This window comes from Galeopterus variegatus, unplaced genomic scaffold (assembly GCF_000696425.1).
Source record: "Galeopterus variegatus unplaced genomic scaffold, G_variegatus-3.0.2 Scaffold326, whole genome shotgun sequence".
NCBI lineage: Eukaryota > Metazoa > Chordata > Mammalia > Dermoptera > Cynocephalidae > Galeopterus > Galeopterus variegatus.
Window position 1 is genome coordinate 436703 of NW_007726437.1, and position 21774 is coordinate 458476.

The 21774-nt window shown below is 37.5% G+C and overlaps 1 protein-coding gene across 1 annotated transcript in view; it reads right to left on the reverse strand.

The window, feature by feature from the left end:
• ITGA8 (integrin, alpha 8) overlaps positions 1–21774 on the reverse strand; it is a gene marked incomplete at its 5' end in the record, with an annotated part of 186133 nt that overhangs the window by 120014 nt on the left and 44345 nt on the right. Inside the window, 4 exons of the mRNA XM_008567535.1 lie at positions 8034–8086; positions 14202–14258; positions 15936–15979; positions 21509–21553. Of these exons, the coding sequence (XP_008565757.1) occupies positions 8034–8086; positions 14202–14258; positions 15936–15979; positions 21509–21553 (199 nt within the window). The remainder of the gene's footprint in view (positions 1–8033; positions 8087–14201; positions 14259–15935; positions 15980–21508; positions 21554–21774) is intronic.

Sequence of the window (21774 nt, forward strand, 5' to 3'; positions counted from 1 at the left end):
CTGAGCAGAAATCAGAGGACTATGAGTGGTCCAGGAGTGCTTGGTGCTAGAGGGATTCCAACTAATTTAATTGAAAAAGTAAAATATACCAAGAATTCTTAAAACTCAACAATATGAAAGAACAACTGTAATATATAACAATAACATATAATATATTCTTCTTATATATATATATACAATGCTATATATATTATTGTTGCATATAATCTATATTATATGTATATAATATACAATAAAAACAATAAGAAAACAAATAACCCAATTAAAAGTTGGTCAAAAGATCTGAATAGGCGCCTCATGAAAGAAGATACAGATGACAAACATATGAAAAGATGCTTAATATCATATGTCACTAGGATCGCAGATTAAAACAAGAAACCACTACAAATCTCTTACAATGGCTAAAATACAAAATGCTGACAGCACCAAATGTGGGTGAGAATGTAGAACAACATAAATTCTCATTCATTGCTGCTGGGAATGCAAAATGGCACGGCCATTTTGGAAGACAGTCTAGCAATTTCTTAGAAAGCTAACCATAGGCTTACCATATGATCCCACAATTTGCTCTCCTTGGTAGCTACCCAAATGTGTTTAAAACATATGTCCACCCCAAAACCTGCATGCAAATGTTTATAGCATAATTGCCCAAATTTGGAAGAAACCAAGATACTCTTTAATAGGTGAATGGATAAAGAAAGTGGTACATCATACAATGCAATATCATTCAGCAGTTAAAAGAAATGAACTATCAAGCCATGAAAAGACTTGGAGGAACCTTAAATGCATACTGTTGAGTGAAAGAAGCCAATCTAAAAAAGCTACACACTGTACTATTCCAACTGTATGACATTCTGGAAAAGGCAAAACTACAGAGACAATTAAAAGATCAGTGGTTTGCAGGGATGGAGGGGAGATGAGAGGGATGACTAGGTGGAGCACGGGGGATGTTTAGGACAATAAAGCTACTCTGTGTAATACTGTAACGGTGGATGCATGACATTATGCATTTGGCAAAACCCATTAAATTTTACTACACAAAGAGTGAAGCCTAATGTAAACTATGCATTTTAGGTAATGATATATCAATATAGGTTTCCAAGTTATAACAAATGGACCACACCAATGCAACATGCGAATCACAGGACAAACTGGAAGAAGAAGAGAGAGGGAATATACGTGCACTCTCTGCACTTCCTGCTCGATTTTTCTGTAAACCTAAAACAGCTGTACAAAATAAAGTCTATTAATAATAATAAGGTAAGTGGAAAAGTAAGTTGAGTCCAGATAATATGGGGAAAACATGAGTTTTAGAATCATACTGGTCTAGTAACTAAGTGTGTCATTGAAGAAGTTACATTACCTCTCTAAAGTGTGGATAATACAGAAGAAATAGGCTACTTCATTAGACACATCACTTGAGATCTCTCTCTGTCTCTCTCTGTTTTTTTTCTCTCTCTCCCTCCCTTTATACAATAGCATTTAATAAATGGTAGGTAAAAGGAAGGCATGGGCTAGCTGTTGAAAGAATGCACAATATTTTTGCATTATACCATGTAAACAGAAAGAGTTCCTGTTTAAAAAGCAAAGCATTATTTGCCTCTCCCTCTCCCACCTTGTAGGAGGTAGAAACAAGGTGAAAAGTACCTTTGGGATAGTCTGGGGCTTAGAGCTACTGCTAGAATTAGCTCTTACCTGTCTCTCCACAGCAGGTGACAAAACATGGGGAAAGACATATTGAGCTGTTTCTGATTGACCAAATTGTGACAAGGGAGTGGGAAACTGTGGGAGAAGCAGACCTGAGGAATGACTGTTATTTTGGTCCCAGATTCCAAAATATAAGTTAGATTGCTAAACTTAAATATAGCATTTTTCTTTAAAATGTTCCAAATACGTTTACTCAAAAGAAAAAAGAAAAATTTCCTATTGCCTGTTATCCTGCTGTGCTCCAGGCTGAGAGGTGGCAGGGACTAGGGCACTTCCGGCACTGGCCTTACTGTGGAGGAGCCCTCGTTGCCTCTGTTTCTGATATCATTACCGTCAGTATGAAGATGCATTTGTTAAACACCAAATTGTGTGTACGGCCACCTTGTAGCTTTAAGGTAAGACACCTAAAGTCCCTTTCTCTCTATTGCAGAGATTTGGTGGGCCCATTTCCTTATGCTATAGAGAAGGAACAAAGCCATATAATTGGGCCCTGAGGGTCTGAGCATGACATGGGGCCGGCACAATCAGCTCAATACATTTCTCACTGCCAACACTATGTTCTAGAATGGGAGATGATTAGACCTGTCATTGTCAGAGACTAGCACAAGCCTGGAATCCTCAGCTTCTAGCAGTAGTACGACAGCATTGATTTATTTTCTTGGAAATATAGTTCCCTAGATACTTCAGTGTAAGTCTCCTAAAATGTTCTGAACTCCAAAAAGAGAAAGAGGCATTTGTTCTTAATTTATAATTATGTTCTCATAGGGTTGAGAGACAATAGCTGTCTTGGATTCAATTGGTACAATGTGCCTTGTAGAATATTTTGCACAGAGCGTAAACATTATTTTATATTAGCAATACCACTTAAGAGTCATAATATATATTATTGTTCAGACTGGTGTTTAAAAACTTTATTTGCAACCCATTAGTGGATTGTGAAATCAGTTTAATGGGTCTTAATCACCAATTTTTTAATGAAATAAAATACAATAGAAAATAGAGCAAATGTATTACACATAATAAGGGTAAATATTGTTCTGTGAAACTTTTGTTTCTGTTGTGTGTGTATGTGCGTGTGAGTTGCTTGTCAAATGTAATTCTTTGTATGGACCACAGGCAAAAAGTGGTTGAAAACAACTGCAATAGGCTATGTATGCCATTAAGCTATTTCAAAATTTATTTGTCAGATTCTTTTTTTGAATATATCCAGTTCAAGCTTAAACTTTAAAAATATTTATAAGTAAAGATGTTTTTCATTGACCTTCTGGTAAGTAGTTGCTGTAACAGGCTGGGTGCCATTCTAATAGAATATACATAAATATATACATAGAGATTAAAGTTACACACAAAAAAGAACAATGATGGAGAAATAATATTAATAATGTGTTTTTTTCTGGGTCATGTTGTTGGTTTGGATGAGATCTAAGTTATTAGGTAAAGGCATTTCAAAAAAGTAGGATATATACATTAAACTTCATTTAATTTGAAATGTCAAATGTTTAAGCACAGTTTTCTTCAATTCTTTGTCTTTTTTCTGTCTATATCCACTCTGATAATTTAATACAATGCAAGGCTCAATATCTCATCCTTCACATGTTGTTTGAGAGAGAACATTACAAATATTTTCCTCAAAAGCAAAGTATGTAGTGGTAAAGAAAGAAACCGTGAGAATGAGAATATTCAATATGAAGCGTCTGAATTCAAATTTTCTGCAGCCAAATGATGTTAATGTATTGCTTTAACATATAAACTGTTCTGTTTTTTTTACCAATAGTATATTTTGTATGCTAATGTCCATGATTAACATTTAGAATGTAGTTATTTATTAAAAGAATACATATTAGTAGACTGTATAGTAGATTTGATATGTAATCAACCTAATTGTTTTACGATAGGCAAGAACTAATATAACTTACCAATTACATTTTAGAAGTCAATTTAATTTACAACTTTATGTTTTAGTTTTCTAGATTTTCTACCTAATTCAATCCAAATGATATATTCTGTACAAATGAATATACTTGGACTAAATCCAGGATAAAAACATAGTCACTTAAAACTGTTTCCTTTCAGATATATTTTTCTCTAAATTGCTCTTAAGTTAACTAATTGCTAAGGGTCTATTTAAATTTAGCTCCTTTTTGCCTTGCAGAAGCCAGAAACAATAGGAGTGTGGAAAATGGATTAAATTACAATTCTGTGAATTTCTGAAATAGTATAAATACTATAATGTTCAAAAGCCACAAGGAAAAAAACAAAACAAAACAAGACAAAACAGATTTGCTTTCTTCAGCAGAAGATGAAAAATATCATCTCCATTTGTTGTTAACAAGTTTGTCCAGAAATTCTTAGCAAAGTTTACATTGACGGAGTTTGTAGTACTGGCTGTCTTAAGATAACTAAACTGAAGCTAATTTTGCCAGCTTGTTTATATTTTCTAAATCATCACAGGCTTGACAATATCAACCAACCACCAACCAGAATACATACAACTGTTGGTCTAGACTTTCGGAGTCCACTCATAACTACTGGGAGGTTTTTCTTAGTAAAAACATATTGGGAAAATTTCCACCAATTTATTTATTTGGTCATTATTTAACAACACTGTCTTGTCCCCCCTTCCCGATATTGACATTTTGGAGCATTTATAAGGGTCTTGCTTTTGTTGCATAATAGATATAGAAGATTTGTGTCGTCAAAGAATGTTTACTAGACAGCCTCATGCAAAATAGTACTTAATTATCTCTTAGTTGGAGGAAAAATGTCTGGTTCAATTCCATAAGTCTGTGTGTGTGTGGGGGGGGAGATCCTTATTATGAACCGTGAACAATCACCTAGCCAAGTGATTTTCTTAAATATATATACACAAATACATATACACGCACACATACATACACACACACACACACTGTATATGTCCTCACTACTGTCAATCTCAGACTTCGCTTGAGTTGTATAACTTTATCTTTCTTTGTCCAATCTTAATTGCTTCCAGAGCAAACTCATTTATAATAGGACCTTGAATTTTCATAACAGCTATATAATTAAAAACAGCAAGTTCCATACAGACTGAGAATCTATGGGCACTGTATCTTTAAGAACGATAATATTAAGTTAATGGATATATTCTTCAATGCAGTCTAAAGAATTCAGAAAATACTACCTAATGAAAAATATAGTGTCCATAGCAACTTTTTAAAGAACATCTAGAAAGTACAAAATGTCACTTGAAAATGCGTTTGTTACTACCATATTGTTTTGATCAGCAAGAAATGAATGAGGGCCTTTTCTCGCAAGTTTTTTTCTTACCATGGCAAAAAAATGTACCATAAACATTGTCACAAAACTTTGCTTTGCTATAGACTAGAATGAGCATATTTCCAGGAAGGAGAGAGTGCCCTGCAGGGCATATGGTAAGACCTGGGAAAAGTCGCAAAGATTCAATACAGGGCCCGTGGAAAGGAACACATGGAGTGAATCTGTGCCCTATAAAACCCTGCATGGTGCCCGAAGGAAAAAGCCCTGTGCTTGTTGTGTGACAGTCTGTTGAGGGAAATGTGTTTATGCATATCCAAAAGGCCACCACGGGATTTATTGTTTTCACTATAGAATGGGTTTACTAAATCTACATGTCATGATTTGGTTTCAAGTTCTTCTTCAGCTAATTTATTTCTAAATTTCCCAAAACCTTTGATAACAATTGCAGTCCATCCAAGTTGGAACTCCTGGAATGGCAATCCTAATGCTACTTTCTTTTCACAACTCAGACACCTGAAGATTAATGCAATTTAATTTTAAATCAACTGCTTCCAGGATAAGATTGGCATTCAACTATATCTTCAAAATATATCCAGAGTGCAGCTACTTCTGTTTTCCTCCACTGCCATTGCTGTGATCCAAGCCACTGACCTACCTCACCTGGAGTATGGCAATAGGCTCCCACAAGACTACACGCCCGTCTAGACTAGGCAGAAAGCACCTGCTAAAACCAAAGTCTGAGCAGGTCAGTCTCTTACTTGGAATCCTCCATGGCTCACAGCAGGTTGTATCCTTCTTGGAAAAAGACTCATTCTAGTCTTTGGCAAAGTCTACAGCAGTTTGGAACAAATGCAGTAGCCTCCACACCTTTGCGATCTAACTCCCCATTAACTCTGCACGCTTCTTTGCTGTTCCTCGAACATTCCAGGGGTTCCCACCTCAGGGAATTTGCATTTTTGCTCTTCCGCCAGGAACTTTCCTCCTCCATACATCATTGTGGCTGATTCCTCACCTCCTTAGATCTTTCGTGAACTGTAATATTTTCCCTGCGGCATTCCCGATCAACCCGATTTAAAATTGCATCCTTCCCAATACTCCCTATCTCCCTCTGTTTTCATATTTTGTATTTTAATTAATAGACATTATCTTTTAGAGAAGTTTCAGATTAGAAGGAAATTTAAGTAGAAAGCACAGAATTCTCACATTAACCACCCGCATCCCCTCTGTCTCCACAGCCTCCCCTCGCTATCACATCCCTGATCAATGTGGCACATTTGTAACAACCAATGAATCAATATCCACACGTCTTTATCGACCAAAGGCTATAGTTTACATTGAGTTCACTCTTGGTGGTGTACATCCCATGGATTTTAACAAATGTATCGTGATACATATCCACCATTATAGCATCATACAGAATAGTTTCACTGCCCTAAAAATCCTCTGTGCTCCACCTACTCATCCTTCCCTGAGAACCCCTGGCAAACACTGAACTTTTTACTGTTTCCATAGTTTCACCTTTTGCAGAATGTCAGATGATTGGAATTGTATGGTGTGCAACCTTTTCAGATTGGCTTCTTTCAGCTAGTAATACATGTTAGGTTCCTCCACATCTTTTCATGATTTGATAGCTCATTTCTTTTTAGTGATGAATAAAATCTTGTTGTCTGGATATATAAGTTTATTTATCCACTCACCTACTGAATGACGTCTTGGTTGCTTTCAGCCCCTTTTTTTTCATAGTACTGATCACCATCTAACATACTCTTTACTTTACTTATTTATTTTCTATCAGTAGCTCCCACCTTCCCAAGTCTAGTTTAACCTTCATGCAGTTAAGGATTTTTCTGCTGTATCCCAGTGCAGTGCTTATTACTGTGCAGTAGTCCAGTCGGTAAAGGACCACAAAGGTGGTCACACTGTGTAATGTTGAATATATGAATTATCCGGATTTGAGCATCACATATTGCACAAAGGTATTGATATTCAGTGCTGTACCTCACAGCTATGTACAATCAATTTTGTTTCAATAAAAAAAATTTAAAAAGAAATATATGGTCAATGAAAGAATATTTCAATAAAAAAATTAAACAGAAATATACGGTTAGTGAAAAAATTATAAAAAAACCATTTTCCAGAAGGTACAAAAGTTACTAAATTTATACCCAATTATTTGTCACAATGTAATAAAGTACATTTCTAGCTCTACGAAGGTCACACAAAATGTCTATAAAAGATGCATTTAAAGGGCTTAGTTCAGATCCTGGAACATAGTTGTAAGGCTTCTTCAGATATTTGCTTTCTATAAAAATGTGAGCTCTATAAGAACACAGACATGGCCTGTCTCATTCACCTTTGTGTTCTGGGTACCAAGAGCAATGCCTGGCATGCAATACGTCTTCCAATAATATTTGTTGGATGAATAATGAGTACATCTCAACCTAATAGTTTTCTTATTTAATAGTTTATTAATTTCTCTGTCAGATGTTTCTAGTAAATGGAAGAGATATTTAATAACAATGTATTTTTGAAGTAATGACTTCAAAATAAAACCATAATCCACCATGCTGTTTGGGCCAAGCTCAACTGTCATTTACTAACATAATCTGAAATATAACATTATTATTTCATCATTTCCGTGGGTGTTACTAGTATGTAGGTTAAAGCAATGTCAGGGAAAAAAAATCCATTTATGTGCAAATGTTTTATGAATGTGTCACATGCCAAGGGGAAAATACTAGGAGTGAAGACAGACAGATGAACAAGCTCCTCAATGGCTCTGGATTTTGAATGGCCACGTACTATTCACTCCATAAAATTAAAAATAAAACTAAATAGTCCTCTTCTAGAAGTAGCAGATGTGGAAAATATCAGTAAAGACATAAAATACAATGACAGAGAATTCTTTTAATAGACACATCCTCTTGCCATGAACTAAGAAAAGTTAAAACAAGAGAACCTCTATCTTGTTGAGGAAGTATGGGAGGATTTATTTTGTGAAGGCAAAACATAACATCTTTACGGACTGATATAATATACAGTGAATGAGGAAGGTCTTATAAACTTACCCGTCATTGTTAACATCTGATACTGCAATGGTATATCCAAAATAAGAAGCCATCTGTGAAACAAAACCATAAGATGACATATTTTGTGTTCAAAAAGTCATTTTTACAGTCACCTTTTAATTATTCCTGAAAGATTAAACTTATTGCAGTACATTTTTGCACTTAAATTCATTGACGCTCAGATGTGGACAAAGTCTTTAAGGCATTAAGTCCAATCCCTGACTCAGTGAATAATTTTCCCCATAATAACCCTGACACCTGCTTGGACATCCTCTGGAGATGTTAAACAATCAGCCCATTCAATTTATAGACACAACTACTGGAATGTTCTTTGCTAAATTTGGCCCTTCCATAACTTCTAGTCCTTAATTCCACCTAGTTCTGTAATTTTTAATCTCACAGAATAAATCTAATTCTACTTCCACATGAAGTCTTGTATGAAAATATTTTCAGATGATTCACCATCTGGCCCCTCTTTCTTAGAGGCACGACATGGAGTACCAGAGAACAGAAGATACTCGTAAGCGCACTGACAGGAAGAGTTAAGTAGGATTTACACTCTCTATTTTAGGTTCTACATATTATTGAAGCGTAAAAATGGTTTTAGATTTAGGGGAATCTACATAAAAGTACAGTAGTCCCTCTTTATCTGCACTTTCATTTTCTGCAGTTTCAGTTACCCATGGTCAACTGAAAATATTAAATAGAAAATTCCAGAAATAAACAATTCATAAGTTTTAAATTGTGTGCTTTTCTGAGGAGCATGATGAAATATCACACAGTCCTGCTGTGTCCCGCCTGGGACATGCACCATCCCTTTGTCCAGTGGATCTGTGACGTATACACTCTACCCCCCACCTCCGTTAGCCACTCAGTGGCCACCTTGGTTATCGGGTTGATAGTCGTGGGATCACAGTGCCTGTGTTCATGTCATGTAGCCCTTATTTTACTTCATAATGGCCTCGAAGTGCAAGAGCTGTGATGCTAGCATATGGTTATAATTGATCTATTTTATTATTAGTTATTGTTGTTAATCTCTTCCTATGCCTAATTATAAATTAAACTTTATCACAGGTAAGTATGTATAAGAAAAAACATAGTATATGTAGGGATTGGTGCTCTCTGAGGTTTCAAGCATCCATTGCAGGTCTTGGAATGCATCCCCTGCCGACAGAGGGGGACGACTGTACCAATTTATATTGAGCTCATAGTCAACGAAAGCTCCTAAATCTTTCCCATGAGTCTAAGTAGTATACCATAATCTTCCCACATTGTATTTCTGAAGTTTTTGTTTTTTAACCTATGTTTCCAGAATTTATAATCTTTTCAGACTTGGCCCATATTTTCAGCTTGCCAATTTTGTTTGTATAATCTGCCATCCAATGCTTTAAGCCCATCACCTACAAATTTAATCAACACACAGTCCACTAGAAAGTCCATGAAAGGCTTTGGTCTGTTCTGTTCACTCTTCTATCTGTGTTGCCCAAGCAGTGTCTGGACCAAAGTAGTACCAAGTACCCTTTGCAGGGGGAATGATACATGAGTTAATAAGTGGTGTGCCATAACTCTATTCTCTCACCTCTTTTCTCTATTCCAAACATATCTGGTGAAAGTCTTATTTCTGGTGTGGTGTTCTATGGCCTTTGCTCAGAGGAATTTCATCATATGTGTATTAAGCTCTGAGGTTCAAGATTACCGAACTAGCTGGCATTGAGGATAAGAAAGGCCACATTTAGCAATGTTTAAAAAACTTCTAATGACAAAAATGTAAAAACAGATCTGGGCAAAGAAGTCTTGCTGGATTTTCATTAGACCATTAATTACTACCTCTTAGGAATAGTTGTTCAAAATTTATAAATTCATCCAACTTCACTCTCATCCCAGCCTTATTTCTCCTTCCATAAGAGTATCATGAGAGACATGAAATTCTTTGCTGAAAATTTCAGGGTAATAGGTAGACTAAAATCCCAAATTTTAGCAAAAAGATGTTGAAAACATTTTGTGTTCATTAAAAAAAATGGTTAATCGATGTTTCTTAACTAATCTATGGTTTAAAATTTATATCTCTAGATAAGAGTTGAGCATTTCAGGATTTTAAACCAAGATCTGGAAGGCCAAGATGTAACTTGGCCAGGTTCAAATATGGGGCTTGCTAGAAGCACAATAACCTGGGTTGGTGGTGAGGAGAGAAAATTGGGTTCCCAGAGAAATAAATTTAACCCACAATTGCCTCCCTTAGATGGCAGTACCACACCTACTGCTTGAAGAAATATGGCAAATTTTGCCAGGTCACAGTACCCAGGAAAACTCAGAGTGGTGGCTAAGGTATGGTCTTAGACTATAAGAGGTCAGGAGGACGGTGGCATGCTGTTTATGGGCAATCAACTCACTCACAATTGACCCACTCAGCTAATGACAGTGGTAAGGAGCAATACCTAGTCTCTGGGAGGAAGGGACCAGAACTGGTAGCCAGTCAAGGCTTATGTAACACTGAGAATCAGGGAAGGATTCCAGTTATAGTGAGGAAGAGAGGCAGACGCTCAGGACCTTTGACTCTGGCCAACAGGGGGACCTAGGTGTGGCGAGTGTCATCTTAAAGGGAAGGCAGGTACCCAGAGCTCACCACCAGGCACACTAAACAGAGCTAGCAATGTAACAAGATTGTTCTCAGGTCCCAGAGATCAGTGGCATTTTGCTTTTAAGGAAAATAATCTTCCTTACGCTGCAATACTGGCTCAGTGGCTAGCACTGTGGAAGTCCAGGCTGGCTGAAAGTCCCAAATGCCACTACATGTTCTAGCCTGCCCTCTGGGAATTCTTTCTTTTCTAAAGCCCTGACAATACACTTGCAGAAGAGATGAAACCCCACCTGCATTTCTTGATATTTCAGTCTCTTGCCCTGAATTTTGGGGTTCGTAGAGGTGTGTTTGACTTGTTTCCCTCAACACACACACACACACACACGCACACACGCACGCACGCACACGCACGCATGCATGCACACACACACACCATCAGCAGAGTGTTTGTCCTCCACATTATTGAGGACTTGTGGGCAGCTGGTGTCACAGAGGGCTCTTCATCATTCCCTGCTCTCTCACAACGTGCTGTGCTAGCTCTGCTGGGGCTACTACTTAGCACTCATAATTACTTGTCACTTCATTAAGACCTTGGTCCATTCTATCCATGACCTCTGATAACTCCCATTTTTAAATGCAGGCTGTAGTGGCCAAGATATCTTTCTAACCGGAACACAGAATTTTCTCTGTTATCTCAAGGAAGAAGTAAGTACCATACAGGGTGCAAAGGGCCCACTTGAAAGACAGGAGCTCACCGTTGGCTGCTAATGTTAGGTTTGCAGTGTGCACTTAATTTTGAATGTGAAGTTATTAAAAATAACTTGAAACCAGGGGGTTACTGACTAAGAAAAATATCAGATACAATCACTTTCAAATGAAAGTAAAACAAACATTCCAAATATTTAAAAAAATTCTGTGCCCTTGTTCCCTTTCATTTCAATAAATCTGTGCCTCTCAAAATTGGATCTCTAGACCTCCAGAGTTCTATAAAATATATTCTCAGAGATGTTAGGTTCTCTCAAGGATTACTTTTTTTAGATTTTGTGTTTTTTTATATGGTAACCTTGAATAATTGATATAAACATGTTCTGGATCATAAGGACAATCACCTCACTGCTGGGCAACTTCAGAGACATTTGTGCTTGAGGTGTTTGACTTAACTGGCAACAACATTATTTTTTCTTGAGCTTGGCTGAAAGAACAGAGGCATGATGTACGTCCTCTGCATGAAGGCCACTGGATGCCATACCAGGAATAAGAATTTCACCATATATATTTGCAACAGAGAAAACAGGCAGGAGAATTGAGTTATTACATGCCACTTGGTAATTCATGTATTTATTTCCTCAGCAAAGAGTGTTCAGCACCTGACACATATTTTATTCTAGTTGTTGTTTAGGCAGTGGAGGTAGAAGAATTAACAAAAGAGACAAAGTCCTTGTCTGCCATGGAACACACTTTCCAGCAGACAGCATTCTGCTGATGGCCCACTGCTCACTGTCCCATCATCTCACTGTGAGCAGCCAGTTCCTGAAGCAAAGAAACATCTGTTCAAGTGAAATCGCTGTGATTCATTTCAGATTTATTGCTGTTCCACTTTTGTTTGTATTTAATTTTGTTAAAATTGTACTTTTGTTTGAAAATGCATTCTACATAGTCATATGTAAGCTACAAACACAAGAAGTTCTTTGATTTTTAGATTTGTCTTCTATGTAAGCATGGAGACTAGGTATCTATATATTACAGAAATAGATATGCAACAGTTTGTGAAGTCATTCACATGTCAGCTCAGATGTTCCCACCTCAGAGGCCTCCCTGACCACCCCACCTAAGAGCTCCTTTGCCACCTCCTCCCATTATTATATAACACTGTTTTATTTTCTTTATGTCACTGATACTACAGGGGTCTTCAACAAGTTCAAGGAAAATGTGTATTATGAAAAAACTATGCATGGATTTCAAAAAATTTTTGCACCAAAATAAACTCGTACTAATTTGTTATAATGTGACCAAGCAGAATCTAATTTGAGGCACTGAGAAGGATAAGATATCACTTTGAAAAGAGCCCCTATCTGAGCAACATGAAATCTGCTAAGACTGAAGCAAGAACAAATATCAAGTTTATGGTGAAGCCTGGGGGGAAGAATGGTGAAATCACTGATGCTTTACAAAAAGTTTATGGGGACAATGCCCCAAAGAAATCAGCAGTTTACAAATGGATAACTCGTTTTAAGAAGGGATTAGACAATGCTGAAGATGAAGCCTGCAGTGCAGGCCATCCAAGTTTAGCTAACTTTTTGCCTCATGGGTGCCAAAACTGTGTGCCCAGATCAGCTGCAGATGAGAGCAGAGCTTTTGATGGAAATTTTAACCAAGTGGGGTCAAGATCCTGAAGCATTTCTTGGAAGAATTGTAACAGGAGATGAAACATGGCTTTACCAGTACAATCCTGAAGACAAAGCACAATCAAAGCAATGGCTACCAGGAGGTGGAAGAGATCCAGTCAAAGCAAAAGCAGACTGGTCCAGAGCAAAGGTCATGGTAACAGATTTTTTTGGATGCGTTCTCACTGCTCACATACCGATTTTGCTTGTTGACTTTCTGGAGGGCCATAGAACAATAGCATCTCTATATTATGAGAGTGCTTTAGGAAAGCCAATCTTTAGCAGAAAAACACCTGGGAAAGCTTCACCAGAGAGTCCTTCTCTACCATGACAATGCTCCTGTTCATTCCTCTCGGCAAACAAGGGCAATTTTGCAAGAGTTTCAATAGAAAATCATTAGCCATCCAACTTACAGTCCTGATTTGGCTCCTTCTGGTTTCTTTTTGTTTCCTAATGTTAAAAAATCTTTAAAGGGCACTCATTTTTTTTCAGTTACTAATGTAAAACAAAATGGCATTGACAAAGTTAAATTCCCAGGACCCTAAGATCATTAGGGATGGACTAAATGGCTGGTGTCATCGCTTACAAAAGTGTCTTGCACTTGATGGAGCTTGTGTTGAGAAATAAGATTTATACTTTTTATTTTTATTTTTATTTATTTATTTATTTATTTTTGTCTTTTGTCTTTTTCCGTGTCCGGCAATGGATCGCAACCCTCAGTGTTGCCCCCGTACTGGACCAGGGACCGGCAACAGGACTGCAACCCTTGGTGTTGCTTCCGCTCCTCGCTCAGCCAGTGAGCGGGAACCGGTCTGTATGTGGGATCCGAACCCTCGGGAGGGAGCGCCGCCGCGCTTCCCAAGCGGCGCACTATCCAGTGCGCCACCGGGCCGGCCCTTATTTTTATCTTTTAATTCCATTTTCTATGAACTTTTGAAGTTTTCTTGTATCTGAAATTATGATGCACATTTATTTGTTTGTTAGGAAACTGTCTCATCCTGCCCCACCTCCAGCCCCCTGCCAGCTGCATGAGAGCTGGGATCTTGTCTGTCTGGTGCACTGTCATAACCCTTGTAACTAGAACAATTTCTAGCACATAGTAGGTGCTTATTAAATATTTTTGAATGAATAAATAAATGATATGAATATTATACTGCAGTATTATCATAGAGTGACATTAATTATTTCACATGAAAGTGTCTTTACCTGTTCGCCAGTGAAATTCTGAATAAAGGTCATATCTGTAGAGTTAATGATTGAGACCTGAAATCATAGACATTAGATGGGCATATCATTTGACACAGAACTGGAAAAAATCTTGTAAAAATTGCAACTTAAATCATTTAAAAATTTTTGCAAAGACTGATAAATGGTTAGCTATATTTAAAACAAAAATGCAAGCCCATAAGAATGACCTAAAAAAAAAAAAGCTAATTAAACTTTCTGTTTATGGTTAAGTCTGAAATACCTACACAAAATGCATGCCTAATAATCTGAAGTGGCGAAATAAAAATTGAATTCAAGAATGCTGAGAGCAATTAACATGATGGTCAGTTAATTTTTTTAATCAGGATTTTTGTCTAAATCCATTTCTGTTCTTATGCTATTACAAGAATTAATAATTATGGTTCTTTGCAAAAGAAAAAAAAAGAGATTTTTTTTTCCTTTTTGTATTTTTTTACTGACTGGTAATGGGATCGCAACCCTCGGTGTCGCGCCCGTACCGGGGACCGGCAACGGGATCGCAACCCTCGGTGTTGTGCCTGCCCCACGCTCAGCCAGTGAGCGAGAACCGGTCTCCACATGGGATCTGAACCCTTGGTGGGAACGCCGCTGCGCTCCCAAGCGGCGCACTCTCCAGTGCGCCACCAGGCCGGCCCAAAAAAAGAGATTTTAAAATGCCATCCATAGAGCAAAACTATTCCTTTTAATTCTATAAATAGACCCCAAATCTATAAACATTATGTATTTTCTAGATATTTTTTAAAAGATAACCACTATTTAAAATATGGTTTTCTTTTTGTAAGATCTATTTACTTTCTTTTCCTAATTCCATCATAATTAACTATAGTGGGCTTGAAGAGTACTCCCCACCAAATTCATGTCTACCAGGAACCTCAGAACATGACTGTATGTGGAAATGGGGTCTCTGTAGATAAAATTAGTCAAAGATCTCAAGCTGAGACCATCCTGGTCAGACATTAAATCCAATGACTGGTGTTCTTATAAATACAGAGGAAAGAAGACCATATGAAGACGTAGGCAGAGATTGGAAGGAGGCTGCTGCAAGACAAGAAACAAATATCAGGAGCCACCCAGGAGCCACCAGGAGCTGAAAGAGGAGAGAAGAATTTTCTTCTAGATGCTTTGGAGGGAGCATGACCCTGTCCACATCTGGATTTTTAGATGTCTGTTCTCCAGAACAGTGAGAGAATAAATTTACATTGTTGTAAGCCACCCACTTTGTGATAATTTGTTATGACAGTCTTAGGAAACTAATACATTAGTGAAATAACAATTGATTTCATTATTTCTACCATCTGAGACATATTAAAGTGTTTATCATAACTATGACATTTTCCACAATTATTTCTAGATTATGTACTTGGGTTGGGCCCACTTCATGGGTGTGTGACCTGTGCAGTCAGAAGGGTTCCACTTGGTGTAATATTCAGTTGTCACTGTCCTGAAAGATTGAAAAATTTTTGAACAAGGGGGCCCCACATTTTCATTTCGCACTAATTAAGTAGCTGATCCTACACACAGATCAGAACAAATCTAGGCTCATTTATTTTTCTTCCTTTTTAGTAAGCAAACAGCATGAATCAGGAGGGGGAGCTCATGATTAAAGGAAGTTTTAAAAGACTTAAAAGTTGCATGAAAGAAAACATTTCTTTACATATACAAGAAAATATCCTATAATGCATTCTCATTACTCACATATCCAAAATTCTGTGCTCCTCTTGGAACTCCAGCAACCAATTCTGGGGATAAACGTAGTCATTTAGAAGGGGAATTACATATATGTTTTAAAGCCAGGTAACAAATAAGTGGTAAGGACAGTGCTTTTTAAATAAGTGACCATCATGCAGTGGTTGGAAGTTTCAAGTCAGGCCTCTGCATTTACTTTTTTTATTAACTTTTGCTTCTTCCACAGACAATAGAAAACAAAAGAATAAAAGTCATATTTTGAGATTTGGTAGTCTTCATCTCCAGTTTCCATGGATTTCTGCCTCTAGATCACCAGCCTGGATTCTCAGGTCTGCATGTAATTTATAAGTTAAACCTCTCACTCTGATTTCTCTGGCTTTCACTATGGTGACATCATTTGCACTAATATAAAAATTACAGCTCCTGTCATACTAACATGTTAAAACAATTTTGGTTACCTAAGGAAAACCCATATGACATCAATTATAGGAGGCTGGCCTCCAAGAACTGTTTGTGGGCAGCTGCATTAGGGGAAGCCTGGCAGCCAAGAGTACCCTGGGAAGGGAGCTTCAGTAGCAGAGACATAGGAGGCAACTCTGGGGAAAGGGGCAACATATTCCAATGGACAGTGACTGGGTTCTGGATTCAGAAAACAATGGTTCTAGTCTTGGGTCTGCCACACACCTGGGATGAGTCACTGAACCTAGTTTTTCCCAATCACCTGCAATATGTGGGAGTTAGAATAGCAGGTTGTCAAAAATTGTTCTAGCTCTCATTTTTATAAATGTAAACTATCTTTCATCTCATTAGGGTTTAAGAATTAGTATAATTTTTTTTTAAAGAAGAGCCTAGACGAGACTCTTCTTCTATCCAAGGTTCCTGCCATCCAATACTGCCCCTAAAGGTACAGTACAAATTCTAGCATTAAATATATCTGCTGTGCTTGCTGTAGCAGAGTTGGCTGCTTATGCTGTCAGCACTAATAATCAGAGAAGATTTATTTGGGGTTAGATGTTGGATATTTCAGTAGCAAATCCACTCATTCAGTCAAAAAATTTTTGTAGGTGACCATAGGACATAGCAGTGAACAAAACAATCCCTGCTCTTATGGACCTTACAATTTAAAAACTAGAGTCATTTAAATGGTATATTGGAAATAGGATAACTGTAATGGAGAAAAACTAAGCAGTAAACTGGTACAGGGAGTGCTGAACTTGGAATGGGGAAGGAATTGCAAATTATTAGGGTAGTCAGGGAAGGCCTTAGTGAGAAGGTAACATTGGAGCAACGATTAAAGAAACGGAGGATGTACATATTGTGGGTATGTGGGAGAAGCATGTTCTGGTCAGTGGGAACAGCAAGTACAAAGGCCCTGAGGTAGGAGTGTGTCTGGAGTATTCAAAGAATAGCAAGGAGGCAGAGAGGCTTGAGTAGAGAGAGTGAGAGCTAATGAGCAGGAAATGATGTCAAATCAGAAGCCAAATGAATAGAGCCTTCTAGGTTAGTGTGAAGACTTGGATTCTAGGCTGAAGGAGTTGGGAAGTGATCAGGAGCAAAGAAATTACCTGATCTGCCTTCTGTTTCTAAAGGAGCACTTTGCTCCTGGATTTAGGATAGACTGTAGGAGGGCAAGGGTGAAGGCAGGGAGACCACTCAGGAAGCTATTGCAATAATATACGGGAGAGATGATGGAAGCCTGGATCAGGGTAGAAGCTGCAGAGGAAGTGACAATTGGATAGTTCATCTGCTTGTATTTTGAGAGTGTAGTTAACAGAATTTGCTTATGGATTGGGTATGGGGTGAGAGAAAGCACAGTCCCAGGCAAACTCCCAAGACTTTTGGCTTGAGTAATTAGAAGGATGACATCACCACTTACATTGCAACTAGGACAATGGCATCACACTTACCTTGCAACTGGGAAAATGGCATTGCCACTTACATTGCAACTGGGAAAATGGCATTGCCACTTACATTGCAACTGGGAAAATGGCATTGCCACTTACATTGCAACTGGGAGGATAACAACGGAGGGTAGAGCACATTTTGGTGGGAAGGTCAGGCACTTTAAGTTTGAGATAGCTATTTAAATAGAGATATTGAGTACAGAGTTGGATACATGAGCCTGTAGTTCAGTCTAAGCTGAAGAAAGAAATGAAACTGGGTGAGATTACCAAGACAGAACTCAAATAGTTAAGAAACAGTCCAAGAATTTAGCCCTGGGACACTCCAATGACCTGAGGGAAATTTAAGTGGAATCAGTAAGAGATCGAGAAGGAGCTGGGTCTGGAAAGCGAAGTGGAAAAATGAGGAGGGAGGGACTGACTCTGTTAAATGCTCCTGATATTCAAGGAAGATGAACTACAGAGGCTACTGGTTTGCTTGACAAGAGTCATTTCAAGAGCAGAAGGTGCACAGGAGCGGGTTAAGAGCAGGAGAGCCGAGGAACCAGCAGAGCGTACAGGCAGAGAAGAGTGACAGCTCTTTGGAAGCAGAGAAAGACAGGTGGTCGCTGGAGGGGGAAGTGGGATAAGAGTTTTTTAAGATGGGAGCAATAACAGTATGCTTGTATGTTAGTGGGAATGATCCAGGAGAGAGGGAACAATTGATGATGGGAGACAGGGAGGGAAGAATGCTGGAGTCTCATCTTCGAGTCACGAGAGGGAATGGGATCTGGTGCAAAGCAGAGGGTTGGCCTTAGATAGGAGCATGGACAGTTCATCTACAGCAAAAGGAGAGCATGTTCTTGAAGAATAAAATGGGGATCACAAAACTAAGCCATCTGGATAGATAGTCAGGGAAGCTGCCAGAACTGGTAGTACACTGCCCAGTTCTCAATATTCTTTTTTTTTTTTGGTATAAATTAAATTTTCCTGACACTAAAAACAAACCACAATCAGATATAATGGAGTTGACTGATTTCAGGATCAGGCATGTTAGCCAGGACAGATTTAGGTGATTAAGTCATTTGAAATATATGGCAACCACTACTTCTTGCATGCCACAAACATTTAGAATTTTGTTTAAAAAAAAAATCAGCCATCACACTGAGTAACTTTGGAATCTGCACCCTCCTGTGACCACACCACTAATGAGTCAGTAAATGTATGTTAATTAAAGATGTTCGTAGTCATTTATAAATGACCAGGACAGTTTAATGCTTGAGGTCTGAGGCAAGTTAGAACTGTCACTCAACTACAAAAATATTCAGTTGAAAGGGAAAATAGGAGAATTCTTAGATCCATTCCACTAACTCATAGTGTGATTTTTAAAAACCTCCTGGATTTATACCCTGATGTCACTATTTACTAGCTCCGTGACCTTGGACAAATAACCTGACCCCTGGGTTCCTCCATTTCTTTATTCCTAAAACAGGGATGGTAATGATAATGGTATCATCTACCTCATAGGATTCTCATGAGGCTTAAATGAATTAATTTTATATATTTGTAAAACAGTACCATGCCTGACTGGATTATACCTACTCCTCTGCATTATATTAAGAGGTTTCTTAATATCAACATTGTATTCAGAAAAAATTTAGATACTTGACCTGGAAATACATGACTTGGGCATCGAACCCACTAGTGAGAAGCAAAACGGAGGCTAGCATTTATCAAATGTCTCCTATCCACTAAACAACGTATCATGTGCTTTATAACATTTCCCTCATTTAGCCTCTGAAAAGGAGGCATTAATATCCCATATATGGGGAAACTGAGGCTTAGAAAGGGTCTGTCACTGTACATAGTTGGCAAGTAGTAGAAGTCAAGAACTGATACAAAGTCAATGTTCTTTTTTTATTTTTATTTTTTATTTTAATTTATCAATATACAACATAGTTGATTTTCGTTTCTCTTTATCAATTCCTCCAAGTCAACATTCTTTCTACTGCATTGAATTACTTTCCTGGGATTGGTGAGGGCCAGATCACTTTCTTGGGTTTTAGCTCACCACATCTGACTCTACAATGGGAATGGAGGCTCTTCACCTCTTTTGAGTCATGAACACATTTGAAAGTTTGAAGAAAGCTATGGATTTGCTCACCAGAAAAATTTACATACATACTAACCTTGCATGTAACTTCTTGGGGTTCAAATCCAGTGAAGCCCATCCATGTACCACCCAATAGTTGAAGAATTCCATCCTTCCTCTAGAGGACATAAATTGCTCACTCTTTTTCATACAATTCTCACTGTCTTGACTAAGTAAACAGTGAACACAGACAGCCTTGGATTCTTAGTGGTCTGATATGCTCAAATCACTTAAAACTTTTCTAGATATTTCTGAGATCCAATGGAAAATCATTATCATTTTTTGCCATCTTTCCCTACAATATGCTGTTGTGTATCATTACTGATTTTCTTGCATCAGGACTGAATAGTATTCTGCAGAACTTTCCAACAAGAGCCCTAATGCCATGTTAAAAAAAATCATTTGGTAGCACATTTTACAGTTTTCTTTGCTAAATCATTAAGTGCATGACTGTAAGTTCTGACCTTTTAAAGATAGTAATTATTCAATTCTATCTTTGATGGCTCCTAATCCAATTATTCTTTCTTAACTCAGCTAATAGTACTCACTATGTATCAGGCATTGCACTGTTTTATAAATATATGGAATTAACTCATTTAATCCATGCAAGAATCCTATGAAGTAGATAATACTATTATCATCATCATCTCTGTGTTTATAACTTTATCCTAGCACTGATCACCATTTTTAATCAGGTAATTTGTGTTTTTTATTTAATGTTATCAGCCACAGTAGATTGTAAACTCTGAGATTAAGGACAATTTGCTTACCTGTCATGCTCAACACTCAACACAGAGCCTGGCACATAGTAGGTACACAATAAAATGTTTGACAAATGAATGACAGTAAATGTCTTAGGAGGGAAAATAATGAAACGATACAGGAGTTTACAGAAGGAAGCTAAAAAAGGATTTCTAGAGAAGAAATTAAAATCAGCCTCAAAAAAAAAAAAATTAGCATTTGACCATTGGTAGATGGGGGTGGATAAAGGATCTGATGACTGAAAACATAGATGCAGCCAAAGCAAAGTACAGAAGACAGAAGATGAGAGCCATATACTTGAATCGGGGTTAGTTTGTTCTGTTACTTTGGATGTGGGCATGTCCAGAGGGAAAAAAGAAAATAATGTAGGATGTCGGATGGGAGTCAGGTTGGGAGTATAGTTTTAGACATATCCAATATGAGATCCTAGAAATTAAAGTAAAAAGAGAGATCTCTATTTCTCAAATTTGATCTGTCACCAGCAGCATAGTTTTTGTCAAAGTCATTTAATCATCTGTATATTTTCCATTCATAACATGGACTACTGCTCTAATTTTTTATTGCTTAACAAGATTTGATATAGATTGATGTTGATTCTTAGGAAATTCTTTGGGGCTTAGAAATAAAATACTGCACCAAAGTGCACTTTTTTTCCCTACAAAATATTAACGTATACATTCTGGGATTCCACTTATATACATTTTGCATAGTAGAGAGAATCACTTTTGATGACATTTTACCTTTTGCACGTGCTTTATAAATAACTTAAATTCAGTGACTCCTCTCACCTTGCTGAGAGTCTCCAGTAAATTCCCCAGCAGCAACTGAATATCCTATTTTGAAGAAAAGAAACAAACTAATCATACTCAACAACTTAACAGATGAGTTATATCCAGAAAAAATAAAAGAACTGCCATAGTACTGCTTTATTATGAAGTCTCTACACACATTATAAAATAAAAGTTAAGGATCCTATAAAGGGAAATTTAATCACATCAATATGAACACTTTTATACTACATCCTGGAAGCATAACACTACCGATTATAAGTAGA